This window comes from Protopterus annectens, chromosome 9.part0 (genome assembly GCF_019279795.1).
Source record: "Protopterus annectens isolate FY-2018-M chromosome 9.part0, PAN1.0, whole genome shotgun sequence".
NCBI classification, from domain to species: Eukaryota; Metazoa; Chordata; order Ceratodontiformes; family Protopteridae; genus Protopterus; species Protopterus annectens.
Window position 1 is genome coordinate 792577009 of NC_056743.1, and position 13592 is coordinate 792590600.

General features: G+C 42.5%; 1 protein-coding gene across 4 annotated transcripts in view; it reads right to left on the reverse strand.

The window, feature by feature from the left end:
• SCN8A (sodium voltage-gated channel alpha subunit 8) overlaps positions 1 to 13592 on the reverse strand; it is a 1580263-nt gene that overhangs the window by 217916 nt on the left and 1348755 nt on the right. For all 4 annotated transcript variants that reach the window (XM_044083431.1, XM_044083429.1, XM_044083430.1 and 1 more), the window contains one exon: positions 294 to 578. In XM_044083431.1, coding sequence (XP_043939366.1) covers positions 294 to 578 — 285 coding nt within the window. The remainder of the gene's footprint in view (positions 1 to 293; positions 579 to 13592) is intronic.

Consider the following 13592-nt stretch of genomic DNA (forward strand, 5'->3'; position numbering starts at 1 on the left):
CAAACCTCAACCTAGGATTAACATCAAAATATTTAGCTGCTGACCAATGTTATTGGTGCTAGTTTGCAGAGCTCTGCAAGTACACATTTTACATACTGTTGTAAAAAAAAAAAAAAAAATCCTATAATAAATGAATTTATCTTAAAGTAAACAGGCAGAATCCCATAATACAACATTTGTAATATATATATATATATATATATATATATATTTCATGCACCAGACAATCATATTCACTTGTTAAAATAAACTCTTATCACTTTCAAAAAGAAGACAGTGTACTATTCACTTACCACTTGCAGCAGAGCCAGATATCCAGCACCAACGTTGTCAAAATTAATTTTCACAATTTTCCATCTGATGCCAGTAAAGTTTTCACTAATCAAGTAGTCACAGTCACTTTTGTTGTTCACCAGCTCATTATCAACATTTGCCTCGTCTGTCTCATTAAAGCAGTAACCATATTTGCCAGCAAATAGATTCACTCCCATGATACTGAAAATAAGCCAGAAGATGAGGCACACCAGCAACACATTCATAATGGAGGGAATAGCACCAACCAGAGCGTTGACTACCACCTGTGATGGAACGTGGAAAGAGGCAGTAAAGAACATTAAGTCATAAAAATATAAATATGCAGTCATTTCTAAAAAGGAATGCAATTTAAAAGGCCACCAACACCATGTGTAATCTTTCCTCTGGCAATCCAGTGTGCTATAAATAATACATCTGTGAACAAAGTTTGCTCTTTTCCAGTTTCGGGATCACAATTCAGTTCTTAGAAATCCTCAAGAGGCATATTAAATGTTTCCTTCCATTGATCAACCAACTCGGTGGGCTGTGTGTATAAAGATCAACAAATAAGTGCCAGATTCTATAACGCTCAGCTATACACATGTCAAAACTACCAAAATGAACTATAGACCAAAACAGCTACAAAGAAGTGCAGCAGGTGAAACATCAGCATCCCCCTATAAAATGTATCCTCAATGAAAGCTGTATAAACAGCCCATATACTTCAGACTGGAATAGTTGTTGCTGTTGTGTTCTTCACTGCCAACTAAATATAAAATGTTACAAATTAAAGAATGGATACTAGGTATATGCATACAGCTACAGTCTAGTCAACAAGACTAAGCAGAAGTGGCAAACCACACCAATGCAGCAAAAAAAAAAAATCCATGGACAATATTAAATGTATTGTTCTGACACTTTATGCACTTTTAGTCATCTTTATTAACTTCACCCAGTTTCAAAATAAAATAAAACAAACCATTATAAACATTATTCATTACCCAGATGCATTATGCATGTTTTCTTTTTTTTAATGATCATTTTCTGTAACATTACAGAAATTTCTCAAGTCCTGCAGTCCCTTAAATTTCATACCTCCTCTTAAAGATAATTTTCTTTGTATTGTTTCCTCTACTTCTATTTTTTTTCTATGCAAATTGCTCCTCCCCTTTTCTAAAGGTCCCACCTTCATTTCTTTCATCTCCTTTAAAATTTTCAGGGTTTCAGTTATATATGGTTTACATTTTGATTTCCATTTTCAAGTAATTGTTTCTCTGGCAGGCAATAACATTAAACTTTCAAGGCTTTACTACGTTTAGGCAATTCAGATCATATATCGTAGCTCAAAAGAATCATTTTGTTAGTTACAGTAACTTGATCCTCAACATTTCTGATAAAGTACTCTGCAGGGAATTTTTGAAATCCACCAAATCATTACATTCCCAGAAAACATCTTTCCAATTACCTCTTTCTTTCTTTCCCATCTCACCTCTAGCAATTTTATCTACCTGAGAAAAAGTTATCTGAAATCTGCTAGGGCTAAAAAACTATTAATATACTTCCATACAAAAATACTAAATCATTTAGACTTTGCCGCATACTTGCGAGCCATACATATGCCCTCCCATTGTTCCTTTGATTACTGCTTTTCCATTCTCTCTTTCCTCAATCTTTTCCAACCACTTTGGGTTAATTCTTATAATTATCATGCAATATTTTATATGTCCTTCTAACTATCCCCTTTTTAACAGCAGCTTCTATTCTAGACTCAACTAAAAACTCAGCCAGAGCTGGTGTTTCACTTAGCGCTCCCCTAGCCATTTCTCATTGTGTATACTCTGCTATCAATCCTTGTTAGGGCTGGCCGTCCAAACTTCTGCTTGGCCTCAACCCACTCTATTATCTTTTGGGCCACAGACACACTATGCATTTATTAACCATAAAGATGTCACCCAGCATAGGAACATAAAAACAATACTAGGAAAGTGATCCTGGCCCATAAGATGCCTAGCTATACACCTTTATGTAGACACACTTAAAAGTTTTTGCCACCTTTTTCAAACACCTAGAAGTGTTTATTTCCTAAATCCAGCAAGGTCACACACAACAACCTAGGTGTAAATTTGGGTCTACTCATCTAAGACTAGACTTAAAAGTAGTCAATGTAAAGCTTTCTTGGACCTCCAGAGATAGCTTATTCTATAGGCTTAGGATGCACAGAGTTTGAAACCTACGCCTCCAATGAGTCTTATTTGTTGGTGCAGATTTAGGTTTTTAGTGCTGGTGTTTGTAGAACCACAGGTTATGCAAAGAGATAGAGGTTCAAACAGGACTGAGTCAGTAATTCATGGCTTGGAAAGAGAGGGACTGGTCACCTTAGAGCAGATAGTAGGCTACTAAGTGCAGGACGAGTCTTGCTAATCTACTGAGACAGTTGAAGGACTTAAGACCATTAATTTTCTTGGTCAGAAATCTTTGGAGATTTTCCAATTGAGCAATATGCTTGGATTTGTACACACCAAAGGGGCACTGTCTTCAATGATGGAACTGATAAAGGAAGAGCAGAGTGATATGACGACCTGTGTAACTTGAAGATTTTCCCTTAAAAAGTAACTGAGCCACACAGAAGAATTTCTTGACTACTGTGGAAATGGAAAATGATGACTGAATGTGTGTGAGAGAGAGATATTCACAAATATTTATTTTTTATTTACAAATTTATTTATCAGGAAAGTCCAACTGAGCAAAAAAAAAAAAAAACAAACACTTTCAAAGAGGCTTGGGGAGAAAAGACTCGCACTTGAATCAAGTTTACAGAGAGAGAAAACATCATGTATTCATAAGAAAAACGAAAGTTTGTACTTACCATAATGACAGATCCTTGCTGTGTCTTTCTGATTGGTTCAACATGTGGGTTATCAGATCTGACTTGGACCTGATACTGGCCACATACCATAGACTTCAGCCCATCAAGATTTGTCTTCTCTACCCACAATCCCTTGCACTTATGGACCACCTCATATTGGGTTTGCCATTTACCGCCCAAACTGACAATGCTCAATATACATGGGAACAAACTATGGACCCCAATACAGGAGGGGAAATAACCTCCCCGACTTGGTCATGCCATAATCAAGAGCCTCTCCATAATGGGGGGTGCAGGACAGACAAAGTCTGAATCAGATGGAAAGACACAACATGGATCTATCGTTGTAAGTACAGAACTTTCTTATCTGATGTTGTCTTTTTCATTTAGATTTAACTTGTGGGACAGAGTCTCCAACCATGTAAAACCCTATGGAGGTCTCACAGAAGGATACTGTGCAATATGGTGGAACCAAAGGAAGTTCTGGACCTCGACTGAGTGTCCAATTTGTAGTGGGACACAAAGGTGTGATGGCCCACCTAGGCAGCAGCTGCACAAACCACATCCAAAACAGTTCTGGAGGAAAAAAAACACTGTAGATGTAGCCATAGTTCTAGTAGAATGACCCTTTGGTTTATCCTGCAAGGGTTTTCCTTTCAAACTATACCTAAAAGAAGAGTATTTATAAAACAAATGAATAAAGGAACACCAGTAATGAACTGTACAAATAAAAATTGACAAAATCGCTAACGATAATATTCCATACGGAAACACGGCAGAGTCACTAATATAAAACTTCAAACTTTTAATAGAAAGGTGTAAGTGCTTTCACAATAAAATATTGCTTCATTAGACAACTTAGTGCAAACACTGCACAAATTTATGTACAAGATCACTCCTGGTCTAATTAACCACTTTGAATAAGCTCATAAACATTTAAAGATATATACCTAATGAGCATTAAGTGGTATAGCATTGTGGTGATGTTGAAGGATGGAAAAACACTTACAAAAACTAAAGCATTAACAGTTAACAAATCTGTCACAACCCTAAAGAACATATCTCAACTCTAAAAATTAAAAAAAAAAAATCTATACATATATGCACATGCAAATTATCTATGTAACTTCCTAGATTTAAGCACTGGTTTAAGGGATATGTAATCATTCAGACCATGCCACAGATGCCCTGCTAATTTAAAGATCCACCTTAGTTCCACCCTTTCAGTTTCATTGAGCAAATCCCCCATCATGGCATTCTCAGTAATTACTTCCAATACGTGAAAGACAGAACTATGCTCATTGCCTTCCTGTTTGATGTGTTTAGCTATAGCACTGTACTCAAATCCCTTGCAAGCACAGTAATAATGATCCCTAATTCTCTCACTGTGTCGGTTTGTTTTCCCTATTGAAAAAAAGGAACTCCTTTCAGTCCACTAGGACAGGGGGACGGAGGGTGGGACGCAAGAAAGAAGGCGAAATGAAGACAACTTACATGGAACGTTATAGTAGGTACATAACTTATTTATGTTAAGTTGCCTATCTTGCCTTCATTCTTGCTGGTTGGGACAGCGTCCCTAGCACCTAACATCCTGAGTGGCTCAGTGGAACAGACTCTTCAGAACAGTGGAACCAAAGTCAGCTCTGCTCCGGGAGACCATATCCAGCTTGTAATGAGAAACAAAGGTATGAGGGTTTGCCCACGTGGCAGCTGCACAGATAGAATACATGGGCAACCTAGACTGAAAGGCTACAGAGGTGGCCAAGGCCCTAGTAGAATGACCTTTTGGTTTAATTGGTAACTTTGTTCCTTAACTGATAAATAAAGGTAATAGTGTGGGACAACCATCTAGATAAGGTCACCTTGGAAACTGGGAGACCTTGTTTGTTTACGGCATAAGAAAGGAATAATTGGTCTGACTTTCTTATTTCTTTAGTTCTATGCAGGTAAAAACGCAATTGTCTATGAACGCCCAATTGGTGGAGTTTGTACTTTGCCTTGTTGCTATGATATGGAAAGAACACAGGGAGATCTATAGATTGGTTTAAATTATTTTCTGAGCAGACTTTAGGAAGAAACGAATGATTAGTCCTCAGAGCAACTCTGTCTTTATGAAACACCAGGTAGGGAGGATGAACACATAGTGCCTGAAGTTCTGAGACATGCCTAGCTGAAGTGATTGCTACCAGAAAGAGTGTCTTCCAAGATAAAAACTTGATGGAGCAGGATGCTGCTGGTTCAAAAGGGGGCAGAATTAAGGAAGTTAGGACTAAATTAAGGTCCCAAGGAGGAGGGGGATCTCTGACTGGGGGCCTAAAAAGAGATGTCCCTCTCAAAAAAGCTTTACAGAGCTTATGAGACATAATGTTAGAATTTGACAAACCAACATGAAAATTAGAAATGGCCTCTAATTGTACCCTAATTGTAGCGGAAGTGGACCCAGAGTGAAACAGTTGTGCTAGGAATTCCAGAATTTCGTGGACTGGCGCTGAGAAGTGATCCTCTGCCCAACAAGAAAAACGTTTCCATTTGCTAGCATAAGTTTTTCTCGTTGTAGACTTATGAGAGGAGACGATAATCTCATGAACTGCTGGGGAAATGCTAGGAAGCCTGGCTAAGGTTGGAAGTGGAGCAACCAAGCTGTGAGCTGGAGAGTTTGGAGGGATTGATGCAACCCGCCTGACTGATGAATCAGGAGTTCCGGAATTGGGTCCAGAGTCCAGGGCTGATCGAGAAGGTAATGGTGCAGGAACGGGAACCATATCTGTTGAGGCCAGTAGGGGGCAATGAGGATCATTTTGCAACCCAACGATACTGCTTTCTGTACGAGTTTCGGAATCAGGGGAAATGGAGGAAAGGCATAAAGAAGTCCCTGTGACCAATCGTGGACTACAGCGTCTCAGGGTATGTGACCTGGAAGCGAAAGAAGGGAGAAGTAGTTGCTGCATTTGCTGTTGAAGGGGGTGGCAAAAAGATCGCAGCAAGGCTGTCCCCAATTGCGACAATAAGATTCGCAACTTCCTGATTCAGAGACCACTCGTGAGGCATGAGGATAGCTCTGCTGAGCCTGTCCACTATGACATTGGATCTCCCAGGGATGTGCATTGCAATCAGAAAACTATGGGAAGAAATCGCCCACTGCCAACATCTGAGTACTTCTCGACACAGGGGGTAGGATCTAGTTCCGCCCTGCTTGTTGATGTACCACACCACTGACATGTCTGTTTGAACTGCAATGGTCCCAGAAGGAAGAGAGTCTTAAAGAGCTTGCAACGCTAGGAGCACGGCTCTCACTTCTAGGACATTTATGTGCAGATGGTACTCGTGAGGTTGCCAAGTGCCTTGGACTGTCCTGCCCAGATAATGCCCCCCCCACACACACCCTATCAGGGAGGAGTCAGTCGTCACCATGGCTACCGGAGGGGGTTGTATGAAAGGTCTGCCCTGAGTAACTAGCGGGGAGTCCATCCACCAAGATGGTGTCTTTTGCATGCCTCTGTGATCAGGATCATGTGAGTCATGGGTAGCTCTTGGAAAAACCACTGCGTGAACAGAAGCCACTGAAGAATTCTCATATGAAAGTGTGCTAGTTTGATCAGAAGAATGGCAGCTGCCATGCAGCCCAGAGTTTGAAGGATGTACCTGACTTGAATCCTTTTGCTCTGCATTAGAATTTGCACTTGATGACGAATTGCGGTGGTAACCTTGTGAACATATCCCTTGTGTCTAAGTCTGCTCCTATGTAAGTAATAGATTGATAGGGAACAAGGCAGATTTTTTGAAATTTATTGTAATGCCTAGCTGGGTGCAGGTTGTGATTGTATAATCCCATGCTTGTAGGAATTGATGCCTGGTGGTAGCAGTGAGGAGCCAGTCATCTAGATAAGGAAACACCTGGAATCCTTGACGTCTCAGGTGAGCCGTGACCACTGCCATGCATTTGAACACCCTGGGGTAAAGGGCAGAGCTCTGAACTGGTAATGACTGGCCCCCACCCAAAAGCGAAGATATCTCCTGGAGCGCCTGTCCATCTTGATATGGTAGTACGCGTCCTGAAGATCTATAGAGCACATCCAATTGTCCTGACCCAGAAAGGGTAGAATGGACTGTAGCGTGACCATCCGAAACTTTGTTCTTTGTACAGACCTGTTTAGTTTGCTGAGATCCAGAATCAGTCTCCAGTCCCCTGTCTTTTTTGGTACCAAAAAGAACCTCGAGTAAGTTCCGGATCCGTGCTGGTCTGCGGGGACTTCCTGAATGGCTCTTTTTTCTAGCAGTTTTGAAACTTCTATTACTGCTTGCTCCATCAGATTGGGTGGAACATCTGGAAGGATTTTCTTTGACTGTAAGGGGGGTTGATGGAAGGGAATGTTGTAACATCCGGATATAATGGACCGTACCCATCTGTCTTTTGTTAAATTTTGCCAGGCTTTTGGGTACAGTGAAAGTCTTCCCCCGACTGCCTCCAGAGGTGAGCAGCCGGGCAACCCTTCAGGGATGCTGGAAGGGCTTATCAGAGAAAGATTCTCTGTTGCCCTGGTTCTGCGTACCCCCCTCTGCCATGAGGGCGGCATCTATTATTATTGTTTCCCCCTCTGCCTCTGGAGGAAAAACCACTACGTGTGTCAGGCAAGGCTCCCTGGGATTTACGGAACCACATCTTACCACTCTTCTGACCCTTGGGGTAAGGTCTAGAGGGAGTGGATAAACGGACTCCTACGGCAGAGAGAGTCTTGCCTTCCTGCTCACATCTAGTCGTGTCTTTCACCTGTGGCCCAAAGAGAAAGGAGCCATCAACGGGGGTATTGGTGAAGGATGATCTAAAGGGTTCTGCAAAGTTACACAGCCACATCCACGCATGCCTCCTAAGGGCCACACCTGTGCCCGCGGCTCTACTCGCCCCATCGGCTGCATAGGAAATGAGCCCCATGGAGGAGTTAACTACAGAATTAAGCATCGCTAGCTGGGAAGCTACTTTGGCTTGTGCTCCCTCAGCTGTAGGATCATGAAGGGTATCTCCAAGCTCTTTAAGAAGATCCCTTTGAAGTCGAGTAAAATGACATCGGTAGTTCAGTGACCTCATGGAGAAGGTCGCTGAAGCAAACAATCGCTTCCCGTACCAGTCCATCATCCTAAACTCCTTGTTAGGGGGATGAACAGATGAAGAGGTCTCCGCTAACTCTTTTTTGGTGGCTACTGCTACTACCATGGCATCAATGGGCGTACCTTTAGAAAGGAATTGCTTATCCTGGGAAGCTGTAATAAATTTACCAGGTCTCCTCGGAGTTGGTTCCACTGTGTCTGGAGCTGACCAAGCCTTTCGAGCCACCACTGACATAAGTGGATCGAAAGGCTGTGAAACCCAGGAGGTGGAAGGTCTGGAACCGAAAGCATCCAGGAATACAGACTCATCCTCGGTAGGGGCTAGGGGATTCCAGTTCCCCCTCTGCCTAAGCATTTCCAGGATGTCAGAGAAGGAAACATCTTCAGAGGGGGATCTCGGGGACCCTTCCGATTCATCTAAGTCTGTATCAGAAGTGACAGACTCAGGGGAGTCAATGTGCTTCCTCTTGCACTTCTTCTTCTGAGGGGGCTCCTCTGCGTGATCAGGGGAGGCCTCGGAAGAAGAGGAAACACCCAATGGGGTGTCCTGGAGCATCGGTTCCCTACGCTTGGGGTCTGGAGTAGGAGCAGAGCTTGGCACAGGCACTATGGGGGATGGAGCCGGAGGGGCTGGTAGTGGAGCTGACTCAGGGGACAGCCCACTCCGCATGACCTCAAAGGCGTCCCTACCACGAGGCAGAGAAAGCTCCGGTTCCGAAGAAATAGGAATCTTTCTCTGCGCTGAGGGGGATGGCTCCAAGGCCGATGTTGGAGCCGAGCTCATCTGCGCCAATGCTCCGAGAGGGAGAACGCGGTCGGACAAGGGTCCGATGCCACTCGCCCCCTCAGAGCCGATGAGGGAGCCCCGGTGCCAAGATCCCTCGATGGAAGGTGCCACCGAGGTAATCGGCGCAGACGTCGGAACCAAAGGAGATATAGTTATCGGGGCTGACGGTTCCACTACTCGAACCCCAACGAACTCCGGCTCCGAACTGATTGGAGTCTGAGGAGGAACATCAAGTGAAGTGGACAGAGCCGATACCTGTTGAGGAGGGCTGGACAATAATTTAGCCAGTGCCTGCGTCTTTAGCAACCTACTGACTACTCTCTCCACATCGTGATCCGACAGCCTAGAGGATCGAATGGAGTGAGAGGATCGGTGGCTATGCTCACTTTGAAGTAATGGAGACCAAGGAGCCGAATGCACCAACTCTAAAGAAGGGGACCTCAGCCTCTTGTGGCTCCATGACGGCTCTGAAGCATCCAATGCAGCAGACGGGTGGTTGTTTTGTCGGTGCCAGCCGGAACCGACATTGGAGGTAAATCTTGCACAGGAGTCGGCTCCGAGAGTGGAGCCAACGGCTTAGTGGATTTTGGGGATTTCACTGGCTGTGAACTCTTTGCCAGTGAATCCTGGGGTTTTAACAGACCCCTAAGAATCAGTTTGTTCTTACACTCCTGCAGGACTCTTAGACTAAAAGCATGGCAAATAGAACAAGAGTCCTGCAGGTGAACAGCACCTAAACAGTAGACGCAACTAGTGTGCCCATCTATCAGAGACATTTTCTGACAACATGAGCCACACTTCTTGAATCCAGAAACCTTAGCTTCCTTAGACATGCTGTACCAAAAAAAAGGAAGACTAAGTAAATACAGACAAGAACAGTACTACACTAGACAAAAAACACAACAGTACTATCTATAACTATGAAGGAAAACTAAGATATAATATAGTTAAATAGTTAAAAGTTTTTTGTTTTTTTTTTTACAATAAGGGAAAAGAAATAGGAGAGCCTCTAAGTTAAATGGATGGGGGAGGGGCGGGGAAAACTCTCTAACTTAAACGAGTTCTACAAAAAAGAGAGACACTATAGAAAAAATAACTACAACACGTATCACTAACTCTAAATAGAAAAGATACTAGAAAAATTAAAATTTTAGAGGAAAGTTTACACAAAAAGTTAAATATACGAGCCTGAGCCAGAAAAATGACACCCTCGCAGCTGAAGCGGCAAACGAGATCTGGGTAGCTATCGCTAGGCATTATGGGATAAGGGGTAGCCTCGAGCCAGTAAACAGCTCTTGAGCTATTGAAGATGGCCAAGGATCGGCTCCGATCCCAACCAGCAAGAATGAAGGCGAGATGGACAACTTAACATTTACTATTCAGTCTGATACTACACCAGTGGTGAGGCAGAAAGTTAATTCTATTCCAAAGGAGCAGGTTCTTTCACTCTTACACTTGCCGTTCCGACAAAGCAGGGTCAAGTCGGTGGAGCAGGACCACTACCGGAATGGCAAACAAGCAGCAACCGTCTGTGGACATGAACGTGAGAACACAAGAAAATAAGGACATCTACCAACATGGGTTAGTTTGGTATATCTGTAAAAGTAAACTCAGTGACTTTGAGTGTAATGTGCTTAATAGAGGTTTAAGTTTCATCCCCTCTAGTGGGGGCTGATGTTGCTGATATATTGATAGAATTGAGAATGTTCATTCGCAATGTTTCTTTGAAGTTAATGTTTTCTACTGAGAGTGAGGATGTTAATGTTTCATTTTTCAGGAAACCCGGCATGTTTACCCCTCATAATTCACCTATATTGGATGTTTTTTGCAAAGTTGTGAAAAAGGAAATTTACAAAACGCTATGTGATAATAGAAAGGGATATGGTGGCTCTAATTTAACTCCACAGGAGTGGAAGGCCTTGTTGGATTTACAGAATAACCAAATTGCCATTAGACCAGCTGACAAAGGCAGTCCAGTGGTAGCCATAGACAAGGAATATTACTTTGGAACAATGACTGAAATGCATAATGATGAAAGAACTTATAAACGAGCAGATAGGAGTGCTATAAATATGATGCATGAGAGAGATATGAACACAATGAGTGAGTATGTTAAATTAAATATTAAGACCAAAGAGTTATTTCAGTATTTTTGCATAGAATGTCCTCTTGTTCCTAGTCTATCAGGCCTTCCTAAGATGTACAAGGAGGCCTTTAAGCTGTCATTTCGACCCATTGTATCTGGGTCAGACTGGTTCATAGAACCAATAACCATTTTTCTGGAGAAACAACTCAGAGTGATGCTTGAGCATTACAGCTTTGTGTTAAGGGCCACTAAGCAGTTCTTACAATACTTATACTCAGCATATAAAATAGGTTTACTGAAAGACGCCCAACTGCTAGTTACATTAGCTGTAGCTTCACTCTTCACCTGTATACCTAATCAAAAGGGCATAGAGATGGCGAGAAGTTTTCTCATCAAACATGGGGGATTTGAAACAAAATATATAGATTTCCTGTGACTTTTGTCTGAAACTGTCCTCAAGCACAACATGTTTGCATTTGACATTTACTATTGGCAAATACCGGGAGTTGCCATGGGCACGAGTTGTGCCAAAAGTTATGCAAACATTGTTATGTGCGAGTGGGAATTGAACACTATTTTACCATTGGTGGATAAGGAGATTTGCTACTACCGGCATTTTGTAGATGATCTCTTCCTAGTTTAGAAGGGGGATGAAGTGAATTTGAGAACTATGGTGGATAGGTTAAATGGAAGTACTACCTTTTTAAGATTTTCATATAAAAGCTTCCCCAGGAGGATTGAATTAATGAAGTTGGTGTGTTAAGCACAAAGTTGTTTAGAAGCGATTGCTATAGACCATCTTATCTACACAAACGAAGCATGCATCCACAGCATGTTTTCCATAATGTGGTGAAAGGGCAGATCATTAGAATGTCTAGGGTAAATGTGAATGATGCAGATTTTGAGAATGGCTTATCAGGCCTGAAACTGGATTTTGTAACAAGGGGATACAATGAAATTGAAATAAAAGGAGCTTGCTGTGAGGTGTGGGAGCATAGGTCTATTCAAGGCAAGATGTATTTTTCCACCCTAGTTTACCCTAGATCTGCTAGAGAACGTAAAAATAAAGGTCTTCCCTTTATTATGACATACAGCAGGGATAAGGTAAAGATAAAAGATGTGATCGTGCATAACTGGCACCTTCTGCAAATGGTTGAAGGAACAGCAGATATTGTGGGAAGTAAGCCTAACTTTTTGTCATAAGAACAGACTTGTTAGGCATTTATTTTTCCGAGGTGCAAGCAAACATAGGAGGATTGTGGCTGACAAAGTTCGCATATGACTGCAAACTGGGCGCCATAATTGATACTCCAGCGGACACAAGCATCCTTCAGATAGGCCTCATAGAAACGGATAATTGGTGCCAGAGCCATGGCCTTGAACTGAACGCCAAAAAATGTATAGTCATACCCTTTGGGAAAAACAAGGTACCCACAAATTACCACATAGGTGGTAATCCATTAAGTACGGAAGAGGTAATCAGGAACCTAGGGACCCAAGTTGACAGTAACCTCTCATTTGACACACACATTGCCAAGGTGGTTAGGAAGACCTTCTATATTTCCCACCTTATCATGAAGGGATTCATATCTAGATCAAGAGAGGTCATTGTGCCCCTGTACTCTTCTCTTATCAGGCCCATGATTGAGTACAATGCCCCATTTGGGCTGTATCTTACCCGACACCTGCAGCAGTTGGAAAGACCCCAAAAGTTCCTCACCAAGACGATAAAGGGTCTCAAACATATGTCATATGCTGCCCGGCTGAAGAAATTCCAGCTCTATTCAGTCGCTTACCGCCTACTCAGAGGTGATCTATGCCTGACGTACAAGGCCATGTCCAATCCGGAATTAATGGACATGCTCCACCTCAGAAAATCCAAAAACATCAGAGCCACGAGAGCAAGAGATTTGAACCTCAACACAGAAATAAATAGGACGCGCTGGAGGGACAGATTCATAACCCAGAGGCTCCCTACACTCTGGAACAGAATCCCAGTCCATGTTAGGCAGAGCCCCACACTAACTCTCTTCAAGAGAAATCTTGACGAGTGGATGGGAGATCGTAGGTTTACCCCGGGGATCATCTCTGTGTCACTACTAGACAGAGGCACAGTAAACTAAACCCTAAATGGGCGTAGTATTCTCATCCCAAGGGGTGGCAAAAGCCACACACACTCTGGCTAGGCTTATAAATGCCCTAGGGCAGATAGCCTAGTATGAACCTATGAAATCCCTTATAAAAGGACACTCTGCTATCCCATGTCTTCCCGATTGAATAATAACTGGTTCACCGGGTACAAGAAATAGTTTCTTTTGTATGCATATTGATGAAAGTCCCACTTTCAAACACACTGAAACTGGCAGAATTTTTTACGTCAAGGCTACAGCAGATTGCAACACCAAGAATCTAATATATTTTTCTCATTGTTCAAAATGTTATGTATTTTACATAGG